Raw genomic sequence first — 12,421 nt, forward strand, 5'->3', positions numbered from 1 at the left:
TATCTGCCATTCTCTTCTAGTCGTGTTCTTAATTATGTCCTATTAGTATTTTAAAACATTTACCTTGTGTTTTCTTTCTACAAATAATTTTAAATAAATTAAATACAAAATTTTACGGAAATATTTTCATGTAGATGAGCAGAACTGCAGATTGTTTAGTACACCTATGAGATGGTCTGTGCAGATGCAGTGCTTTAGGTGAGCCACTACACCACTACAGCCCCCTGTTGACAAATGCCTGTAGAAACATTTAGCATCACTCCACCAACAATCTTAGAGCATTAGCTTCTGAAGTAATTGTAACGAATAGGCATCAGGATAGAAAATCGTCCTTATATACAAGACAAGGAAACAACCCTAAAATATCAGCTAGGGTATAAGAATTAAAAGCTGTTATTTCCCCAAGTAATCGGATAGATAGAAAATAGCTCTCAAGCAAACATAGAAAATCAATAAATATTCAAAATTCCAAAATGATTATGCTCTTTATATTGTATAAGATATACAATTAGGCTTATTTTTAACATAGTCAAATATTTTGAAATAATAAATAATTTGTATAACAGTCACAAAAACAACAAATTGATTTAGGTGCATTTGTTACATAGCTTTACAAAGATGTCTTAAAAAAAGCATTGCAGAAAGAGCTTAAATTTCTCTCTCTTCCTTTCAATCAATATTTGAGGCAAAGTTTCATCTCTAGGGCCCTTAATGGCAGGAATTCCTGGAGCCAGCAAATGAGTAATGTTAAACCTATGATTAGATGATGAGGCCATCAAAGACACTAGACCCTAATGCTACATTCCAGTTTATTCTTGAGAACTGCAGTAAAACCAAAGGCTAGGGAAGAAAGGATTGTAAGTTATTCCTTTCCTCAAGTGAAGGTTTCAAAAGCTGTTAAAAAGAAAAAAAAAGAAAAAAAAAAGAAAAAAAAAAGAAAAAGGTTGCATGACATGAACATAAGGCTCAAAAGCTTTAATGGATCTTCTGGAATTTTCCTGGAAGTCAGGATTTAACCATTAGGTAACAAATTTTTCAAGTACCCTGCTGGAGAGGGTTTGAACTTCAAACCCTACTGAGGATTCCTGCCAGGGATGTATTTTTCTTTCACTTTTCCCTAACCAATATCCATCCTGGCTAAGAGGAAAAAAAAAAAAAAAAAAAAGAAAAAAAAGAAAAAAAAAAGGAAAACAAGATTTAATGATTTCCTTATGACACAAGCTTGAAGAAATGCAACCTACGGACTGGCAAACAGCAGGTAAGTTGGAACGCCTCCCCCCAGAATCAGTTGTAAATGTTAATTATTTTCATCAAAAGAAGATCTGAATTTCAATTACTCCTAGAAACTCATTTGGTTTTAGTACATTTTTGGTGCATGTTCTCAAAGTGCAGCTGTGAATGCTCAAGGAAAACTACAAACAAGTTTTTTTGTTTGTTTGTTTTTGTTTTTGTTTTTTGTAATAATGTTAAAAGTTACCCTAGGCATTTTGCATAACAACTTGCAATGCGTTTAAATTGTATCTTAAATCTGTGGGGAATTTGATAAAAGGTACGATGTTAATAAGACTTTAGAACTAAAGAAAATGCTGAAGATATTGGGACCTGTATTTGCCATTGTATTTGCCTTGTCTTACATAAAATGAGAAGAATTCTAAAATGTTTGTTGATAGCTTATTACTGGCAGTTTAAAGTAAAAGGCTTTATATAAGAAATTAGCCAATAACACTCTGTAGAAATAAATAAAATCAAAATTGAGATGTAAACAATCCGAACACCATGAGGAATTATTTTAGTTTTAAATATTTTACTTGTGAGAGCAATTCAAAACGTTAATTGATTCAGATTTCTGAGAAACCAATTACTGCAATGGTAAAAAAAAAAAAATATATAACCACAGCATTTTTTAAAAATAGAAACATTCTGCTTCTGACAGGTCTTGAGGAATACTTCAGTCATGTTCCTCTGCTTTTTATGTACTGATAGCTATATTAAATATGCAGTATTTTATGCCACATATAGCAAAAGCCACTGTGAAGTATGGTTTAATGAAATCACTAATTCAAGGACAGATTTTAACATAAAATTAGGAAAACAATATTATATTCACGTATTGTAAATAAGAACTGGCTTGAAAGAGAATTAATATGCAGGAAAAGTTCATAAAATACATCCATACACTTTTAAAAGCCAAACGCAAGTATGCTTTCCAAACGCTTTGAATATACAGTATGCAGAATATATATATATACATATATATATATATACACAAAAATATAAATCTACAACCTTTATGCTACCAGAAGAGATTAAGTTGTATTTTCCTATACTGAAATGGAAGAATGAAACAAGCAGCAATACAGAATTCCTGGGCTGGCAGTAATCCAGGACTGTGCTAACTACTACAATTAAAACCAGAGAATGTCTTACCTGCGAACAAAGTAGCATAACAAGTTCAACCACTGAAGTACTCGACTTCATACAAACCAGACCTGCAATAGATAGTCAAAAGTGAATTTAAAATATTGCTGATATATAGTAATTGTAGCTAAATGTTTTTAGAAAATCCTTAAAATCTCTGTATTTTTTTTAAAATCACTTAAATCCACTGAAACGTATTTCAAGCACAGATATCTGATAACTTCAGATTCAAACATATTTTAATGTTCCGAAACCATCAAAACATCACCTAGAAAAACATACACCGGAATCAGGATATATATACACACACACACACACACACATATATATATATATATTTTTTTAATTACTTCTTTTTGGCATTTAGCTCAGTTCATTATTTAGCAAAATAAATAAATAAAATCTACCTACCTACCTACCTATATCATCCAAAGCAATTCAATATATGATGAGCATAAGAAAGCAATCTTTAAAAATTAAATCCTGTAAGTGTTTAACCTGATCAGATATTAACTGGGAGATTATAAGGCCTCTGCACAGATATTATTTTAATTCTCATCTGGCAGCTGTTTTTCCTGTAATTGAAAGTTTGAGGAGTAATGAAAGGTGCACGCATGTGAAATCTAATTCTTATCATTTAGAATCCATACTTTGTAGTTTGTTTTTCTTGAAAATCCTGAATTATGCAGCGTAATCAGTGGTCACAATTTTATACTTAATTTGAGTAATCATTACGTAATCACATTAACATTCCGCAATACTTTTTTTTTTTTTTTTTTTTTTTTGCAACGTTGGAATACTGATTTACTTTCGGAGAAAAGGGTACCGTGTCTAGGCATTTAAAAGATATATTGTGAAAAGATGAGGAGGAAATTACACTTCTACTTTTAACTTTGGTAGCCTCTGGGTTCTAAAATCACATGGGCAACACATTGATATCATGGCTTAGGGCACGGAAACACTTTGTTCGTGTCATAAAAATGATAAATACACAAATAATAAGGCTTACAACTAAGGACCAAACAGGAAGCTGAAAAGCAAGCTGATGTGCTTTAAGTAGGTTTCAACAAACAGCGATTAGAGACAAAAGCACTCCTACACAATAGCGCGGATATTTATTGTGGGTAGCGGATAAATACCCTTTTGTGCCCATTTTGCTAACAACCCCATCCTCATTGTACAGTAACACAGAACACGCTGTAAGAAGCCACTAGGATTCCATTCTATCAGATAAACGAGCAGACAGTTAACTAATGAAATAAGAGGCAGATGTGAAAAGCTCATTTAGGAAGACAATTGCTGTAATTGATCAGCTATTCTCATGCTCAAGTGCTAGAGGATCAGAAAGATTAATGGGATACTTATCACCTGCAGGCTACCTCCACTGTTTGAAAGCTGACAAAGAAAATCCAAACAGGAGAGCAAACTCCACAGTTAAGCCAACGCAGGCATCACAGATACATTAAATATTTTATCACAGAATGTTCACTGTTTTATTGTGAATCCACCTCATATTCTATAACATTAACTAACAAACAAACACATTTCCTGTCACGTAATTAACTTCTTTCAAAACCAGACCTCATATGTACTAGAACATGATCTAGACAGAATAATGCTCTTCCATGCTACTAAGTTTTTATCTTTCAAAGACAGTTGGTAATACTTGTACCACCAGCTTCAAACAAAATTAAAAATAAATAAATAAGCTTGGAGCATAGAACAAAATAAGTATGCCTAAAATAGTAGAAAAACAGGACAAATACGTGTTATTATCATACAAATAACAATGATGATTTAGTCTTAATGGCATACATGCTGTATAATCAATAAAACAGGACTCTCTCTTTGAAGGCAATGAGAATTACTTTAATGCAAAGTCTTCTATTTACAGTAACAAGAATGTTAATACTAAACTTTGTAAAAGCCTAATGATTATATGGGCTTGAATAAAATGTTTGTCTGATCATAAAATCAATGACTTTTGTCTGTTTGTCTGAACATCAGTTGATAACTTTTTGTATACCAGAGCTAATCAATTGTGAGCTTGGATGTAGTCTTCTAGCATCAGAGGGAGGACTGAATTGATTTTGGTAAAATTCAGAAGAGGAGGATACAGAACTGACATCTGCTTAGCACATGAGCACATCCATTAGTTGTAACCAGCTCTGTATTTGCCTGCTGATGAAATAAACCACTAATAACAGACATTAACACCTCTCATAACAGATAGCATTTGAAATTACACGTTTGTGTGAAGATTTTCAAGTAAAAAATAAACAACTAACTTAGAAATTGTGGCACTTTTCACCTGTGAAAGTAGAGAAGGAAATAGGAAAGCCTCACAAAAGAGGTTCATTGTGAAAAAGATGGATGCCAGTAATACCCTTTACAGAGCGCTCAGCCTAAAGCAGAAGGAACAGCTTGAAGCGTGCAATTCTCTAGTTAGAAATAAGCAAAGATAGGTCAAGTCATAACACAAAATGGGGAATCATATACATCTCAAAGAGTAGGAAGAAGGGTAGAAGCAGAATTACTTTATATTCACCTTTTTTCTTTAAGCTTTCATACTGTATATTGCTTGAAGTAAAATAGAGTATGGAAATGTGAAAAAGAGCAGGGGAACCATTTCACATCATAAGTCTCTTGCTTATCAGCTTTCTACTCACACTTCATTAGAGTAGATGTTCAAAACATCTACTCAAAACATATGAGGGAAACTGTGTGCCCTCCCTTCTATGCTCCACTTCCTCATTCCTAGCTGCCAAGGGCTCTATTTTGTGTCCTTGTGCTTCTTCCCATTTTTGCTTATTATTGATTAAGCAGGAAAGGTTTGAAATATTTTTTTTTTCATCCTCTGTTACACAAAGCACAATTAATATTCACCTGTCAAAGGTGTTGTAGAGTCAATAGTAGAGGATGATAAAAACAGGACAGATCCATTTGTGACTATTCGGAAAAACTGACAATGCAATCTCTGGTTTAGGAAAATCCCACATAATCGAAAGCGTAGGAGTAAGTTAAGGAGGAATCACCATACCTCTTCTATTGAACTAACATACATACATGGGACAAAAGGTCGTTTTAATAATCTTTTGTTTTCAAGTTTGTGCAATCCTCTGTTCTAGGAAGTCCAGCTAGTATTGAGTGCCTCACTGCTTTAGGCTTGGTACAGACACTAAAATAATTTCTTTCTTCAGACAGTAGATATTCTAACAGACAAAAAGCAAAGGCGAATGAAAATGTTCTACTCTCATTGTACAGGCAGAAAGGCAGAAACTGGTTGAGATATCTTCACAAAATCAAAAATAGAATCACAAGAAACAAAAAATATGGCAAGCTTAGAAAAATAATGGCTTCTCTGATTGAGGAAAGCATACAGATCTATTTTCTGTTTTCTCCCCTGCTATCCCCCATTTAACTCCAATGTGAAGTATTTGCAATTCAAACTAAAACTGTTGCCTGCATTCTTCAACTGCATATAAGTTCTTCCTATACCATCTGTATCAAATGCCATTAAGGAAGTTAATGTAATTACCAAAATACAAGTGGATATTTCCTGCATACAGCGAGGTTAAAAAGGTCACTGTTTAACTGAATGGAGTACTTGCTCTTTATATTTGCTGTTCTTAGTACTTTTCTTCATGGTCTATTCTCAGTCCATTAAATATAGCCATCAAAATTCAGCAATTTGATGGCAACAATGACCACATATATGGATGCAAAAACTGGGAGAATCAAGTGCATGACCTTAGCTAATCTGGAATAAATGATGTATGCCTGGCAATTATCTTGAAATGCTCTGGTTTACATGACTTCTTTTTCAGTGTTCTTCTGGTGCCCCAAAGATATGCTAATTATTTCGTTTCAGTATGACTTATTAATGTCTAAAAAAAAGATTAATTTCAACATTACTATTTTAGTCATGCCTACGGCATTGATGAAATCACGGGTTCAAAACCTTGAAGTCACAATGCTGAACAAGTCAGTGTGAATTTCTATTTTGAATAACTATAATGTAGGCTGATAAAATAATTTATTTTAAAAAATCATTATGAAATAAGATCACGTTTTAGAACTTCTTTTTATTATTATTAATACAATGTGTGTATGAGTCTAACTGAATACCACAAAATACCACAGACAATTTCATCTGGTCTTTATCAAAAAGATAAAGATAAAAGATAAAAAAGATAAAGCCTACATTTTCTTTCAATGATTTTACTTTGTCAACTTAAACTCTTATTGGAACTAGAATCAATTGTAATATTAGGAAAAACAAAAAGTTAAATATTTTAAATCTTATGTTGAACATAGAAAAAATATGTGATTAACCAAACTTTAGAGCCTGCAGAAGCTGCAAAAATCTTTCACTCACTTATAGCTGTGACTTAACTGAAAAGTCTCAGGTGTGGTTACAAAAAAGCTTGAAAAAGTTTACTCTGTTAAGCCTAGTTCACAGAGAAAAGTTGGCCTCACAGAGAAAACATTATACCATGTCATCAAAACTACAGGAGCTTGGTATAGAAAATGAAGCTTATGATAAAATAAAGACATTCTATTTTATGCATTATTTTATTAGCATATGAAATGTGCATAAAATATACTTAGAAATGAGCATAAGGTCCTAAAATTAAACAAAAAGATTCAGAAAGTACCAGAATTCTATTTTTTACTTATATTTTCATAAGGTCAAATACTTTATACTGATAGAGTTTTTCATGTACCTTAAACAAAAATGTACTTTGTTCATATTGCTCATTAGTAATTAGTACTGGTAATTAGTACTGTATCTGTTCCCATAATCCTCACTGTTTTATATGCCAAGACACAGAATAGGAATTTTCCCCAGTTAATTGATGAATTTACGTCTCCATTTTTGATAAGACTATTACCTTTTACTCCTTTCAAAATTTGTTAGCAATGGTACAAAAAACTTCAATGACAATTCATGCTGGTGACAAACACTAAAGCATGTTTTGGCTTTGACAACACTAAGAAAAAAAGTGATTGATATTTTGGTTGGAAATGCAAGTTTGTTTTTGCAAAATCTCTTTATCCTGCCACCAGAATCATGACAAATATTTTCCTGAAATATTTTTCTAAATCCAAACTGGAATCAGAGAAATAAGCTTAGTATTTTTTTTTTTGACCATTAATTAAAATTATTCAGATATTTTAAATCTCCATTATTCTTTCTCTGCCATATGTTGTCATTCGGATTCATGGTTTTAGTCAGCTATGAAGTTGCTGGCAAGTGCATTAAAGATCTGAAAAGTATAGGGGGAAAAATATAAAGATAACTGAAAAGTTTGTGAGCATGTGAAAATATAAACTGAAATGAAAGATTTTCTTCCTCCAAGCAAAGTGATTATTAGAAAATAGAGGTGCCAACCTTTGCCTAGGAAAAAATAGAGGCATCAAAACTGCACCAAACAGTGAGAGACATCCAATTTGCCAGAAGAAAAAGAACTAATTTAGTAGCTACAGGTGATGAATGGGCACATTTTTTTTTTTTTTTTTTTTTTTTCAGTTTTAAATGACTTACAGTACAAAGGACTGCAGAGTGGTCAAACTTTGTATTTGGTAGACCATTCTTCTCAAGGAAGGAGAAAAGAAGAGTATGAATCAAGGAAGGAGAAAACAAGAGTATGAATGTAGGAAGACAGTAATTAGTCCTCCAAAGCAAGATGTGTATACAGAATATAATGTTTTGCAAGATTACACTCAAAATTGTTTTTTACTTATATATGTATCATACTTTGTAGATGTTTAAATTACACTAATAATCTTAGCTTATGAAAAGAAAAAGTTGGCAAATATTCAGGAATTGCAGAAAATCTGCAGATGGAAATCACAGCCACGTTGCATAATAATTATAGCTCCACTTTTACTAGATAAAAGAAAATAATATTCCAAAGAAAATATATTCACTAAAACAACAAAGTTAGGCTAATGGTTTTAACAATTCCCTTCAGTAGCCTTGACTAGCAGAACACAACATTATCACCAACTTTAGGGACAACAAAGGATGACTGCATTAGTACTCCAGCCTATCCTTTGTGTGGGTAGATCTCCTTTACAGAACAAAAGATGACACAGAAAAACACGATGAATGTGAATTTGACTCAGTGCTTTTAGAGTTGACCAAGAGTGTTATATTTCCTACAAGTTATCAAATAAAATACCTTAGAAATACTATCAGAAATCTCTGGAACTCATATCTTAAGATAAATACCTCAAATGAACACTGATAGGTCAATCTAAACAATAGATTTTAATCTGTTGAAACCCAAATCAAACTTTTCAGTCCTTTTAGTCAAATTTGTGAAATAAATCAGATTTAATGCTCGGATAAAATGTAAAATTTTAACAATGCTATGTAATAGTTTCTGGAATTGTATTCCTGAAGGAAGAAAACCTATACTTCTTCATGACTGCAGTTACTAAAAGGAATCTAAATGGGGACTATAAAATATCCCGACAGAATCATAGAGTGGCAACAACTCTTGAGAGCACATCTAAAGAAAGAGGATTTATTACAATGTATATGATTGACATTTTAAAATTACACACTTTTGTACTCTGATCCCATATGATATTGACAAAACTGATTCTGGTGCCACATTACTCTGAAGAGACTAGCCTTACACTGACGTGTGGAATTTTTTTCAAATTTCCATTAGTGTTAATGGGATGTACAAATAAATTCTCATTCATCAAATGATATCATTTAATCTATACAATAAAATCCACCACCACTATTCAGTTTAATATCTCAGTGAAGATTTTCAAAACGGATCCTATTTTTCATTAAGCACCTGTGGTAATTCTTTTGTTGCCCAATGGTCCATTCAGAATGACTCAATACACGCATTTGTGTTTCTCTGTCCTCTTAAAAACAGCATCGCTTTGGATGGGTCTCTTAAAGTATCTATTCTGATGTAGTGAACTAATATGCTTTTTTAATTGCTATACTATAACTGATTTTAAATTTATATAAACGTATCTTGTATCAATTGAGAAATTGCTCTATTTAGCAAAATGACAAAAAATATTCTCTTAATATAAAAAAAATGACACAAATGTTAATTATAAGAAACCAATTCCCTGTTAAATTTCAGTGCAACATTTTTTTTTTGAATAATATGAAACTTACCATATACTAGAATTTAATTTAGAAAACCAATGTGTTTCCTTCTCTAAAGTCCTATTCTAGACAGTGGGTCAAAACAGCAAAACGATTGATCACACTTCACTGCATCTGATCAGATTAAAACACCTCTAACCTTGAAAGTCTCTATAAAAATGAACTATTGTTTTTCTGTTGAAGTCTACTTCAGTTTCAGGTAGATGAGTAAGATACAATTTTTTTATTTTGTTGAAAGCCTGGAAGAACTTAAAAATAAACTGCATTCAGACAGAGGTTCTGGAAAATCCAAACATCTTATTTATCTAGGAGGAACCTCAATGGAGACTATTCCAATTATTATTATTATTATTACTATTATTATTTTGAAACACCTAACAGCACGTTAGGCAAATGAAAATATGATCCTGAAAGTCTTCTGATTCTCCTCTTTGTCCAATGATTTTGTTGTTGACTGCACTTAAACCTGTGGCTAAATTTCTGCCACAGCTACTGCCCTGGATATTTAATTTCAATAGATGGAATAAGAAAAAAAGAATGGAAAATGTCATTTAAAAATTAATTCAAAACATAAAGTTAAAAGTTAAAGAGATTTTCCAAGTTCTGTCATATGAAAGTCTCTCAAGACTTACTTTCTTGATCATGTTGCTATTTTTAGGAATAAGTGTGAACAAAATCTACTAAATTAAAACAACTGATAGTGAAGAAGTTGCCATATGTTCAACACATCTGTGAAAAACAAAACCAACCAACCAACCAAAAAGCTATTTTATGTCGTACTTGTCTCTCCGCATTTTCTTTTTTTAAATGAAGAAACTTCTACCTCTCTTTTCTCTCTCTTTTTTTTTTTTTTTTTCTTCTCGTTCTATCACCTCCTCTCAAATCTGAGTTACAGGAAATACTTTTCAAAAAAATTACCTCAACAGTGAATTACCCTCAAAGAAGTTTACAAGCAGAAATCTGGACTTGAATCCCATTCATTAACACAATCAAATATGTATACATTATAGCTTCACTAGATCAGTGATGCTTTCCTCTTCATCTCAGGAACCTTTTCGAGTTCTTTCTGAAGCTGTCAAAAGTGACATCTTGAACAAGGTGTAACATAAGCATGATCCAAAATGACAGTTTCTAAAATACCATGCTTTCCTTGGAAATCCAACAAAAGAATATATTTCAAATGCATTGAATATTTTCCTTAGCTTAGAAGGTTTTTGTTTTTCTTTTATTATTTTGTTTTTCCTTTGGAAATTTATCGGCTTTTTCCTTAGCTTCAGCCTGTAACTTATTCCTATTTATTGCCATATTTTCCCTGCTAAATTGTTTTCTTGTTTATTTCTTCTCTTTTATTAAAGACAGGAATTGCTTCCTTGCTCTGCCGCCCCCCCCCCCCCCCCCCCCCCCCCCCCCCCCCAGTTCTTTACCCTCCATTTCTTTCTGTTACATTATTTCCTATTAAAGGTGGAATATTATCATCTCATCATGGCTTCGTACAACTGAAGTGGGCTGTACAGCAGTAAAACTCTTTATTGGTCCTCCTTACTTCTTGTATTTCTTCTGTTTGGCAACCTTTGGCCATACACAGGCCACAAAGGCACACCACCAAGTGAACCACTGCAACTACAGGAATTACAACATAAATGCCCAGAACTCATGCAGCTTCATAAATTTCTAAGGTCAAAAGGACTATTATTTTAATCAGGTCTGATCTCCTGAGTAGCATAAGGCACTGAATCTCAACAGATACGTTCTATATCTAGCTGAGTGAAGCAGTATTTTGTTTAGATGGTCATTGCTACCCAAGAATTTGATAACAGGGGGACATGGGTGGAGGGGTGGGGGAAAAAAGCTTCATTTCCACAAAGGACTTTGCTGACCTTGGTTGGCAGCCATCAGATCTTGCTCCTATTCTGAAGCCCTACTGACAAATGGTAATCATTCTAAAACAGCATCTCTCAAAACACAGAACCATACTGCAGCTACAGATGTCTTGAAATAACTTGCATTTCTTGTGTTTCAGTTTCCTTTATTTACTTGACAGTAACATTGTTACAGGCTCTCCCTAGACCTGCTTTGACATCACTTTGCCATCTTAATTTGACATCTCACAACTGTCTCTACTGTCTGACAAGTTCTTTCAGCATGAGGGTCTCCCATTGCAAGAAAATCTCCACAGACAAACATCACTATTAGTATAAAAAGATTTGATCATAAAATTCCACACACCAACAGACAACAGACAAAAATAAGACATGATATAAGACAATGTATAAGTTCAGCAGTTTCTGGTTTTGTTTTTCTGTGGCAGTAAATGTTGACATAAAGCTAGACTGAACACAGTAAAGACATCTTTATTTTAACTCTCTTAGTCCTTGCAAAAAATAATTCCATTTCTGTAGGGAGTTTGTTAACATCTAGATGAATAAAGCTTGATGGTTAATTAATGCTTATGCTTTTATAAAGCCTTTTTCTATCAAAAAAATGAATCTTGGAAGTATACCTACTTTTAAAGTTCTTCAAATGCAGGGGTTTCTCAAGTTAATTCAAGAATTTTGGCAGAATTTTATTTGTTTGTGCCTTGAAGGTACAGAAACAAGCACATCCATATCCAATAGGATGAACCACAGAAGTGCCTTTAAATCATCAGGTCAAGTAAGGGAGTTTTGTTAAACTTGGTTACCAATAAAAAGGTTTCAATCTGGGTGATAAGTAGACAGAAAGTGAAGGAATATAGAACGAGAAACTGTGACCAGCCCTTACGAGATTAGTTTTGTAAAGAAATGGGATGTAGAGATCAGGCTACAGGGAAAAGGATTATTAAACTATACCTCATGAGAAATACAGCTTTCAGGG

The 12,421-nt window shown here is 32.9% G+C and overlaps 1 protein-coding gene across 11 annotated transcripts in view; it reads right to left on the reverse strand.

Moving 5' to 3' along the window:
* Window positions 1–12,421, reverse strand: part of NBEA (neurobeachin) — a 521,005-nt gene that overhangs the window by 272,868 nt on the left and 235,716 nt on the right. For all 11 annotated transcript variants that reach the window (XM_048081219.2, XM_066989702.1, XM_048081215.2 and 8 more), the window contains one exon: window positions 2,428–2,489. In XM_048081219.2, coding sequence (XP_047937176.2) covers window positions 2,428–2,489 — 62 coding nt within the window. The remainder of the gene's footprint in view (window positions 1–2,427; window positions 2,490–12,421) is intronic.

This window comes from Anser cygnoides, chromosome 1 (assembly GCF_040182565.1).
Source record: "Anser cygnoides isolate HZ-2024a breed goose chromosome 1, Taihu_goose_T2T_genome, whole genome shotgun sequence".
In the NCBI taxonomy this organism is placed as follows: domain Eukaryota; kingdom Metazoa; phylum Chordata; class Aves; order Anseriformes; family Anatidae; genus Anser; species Anser cygnoides.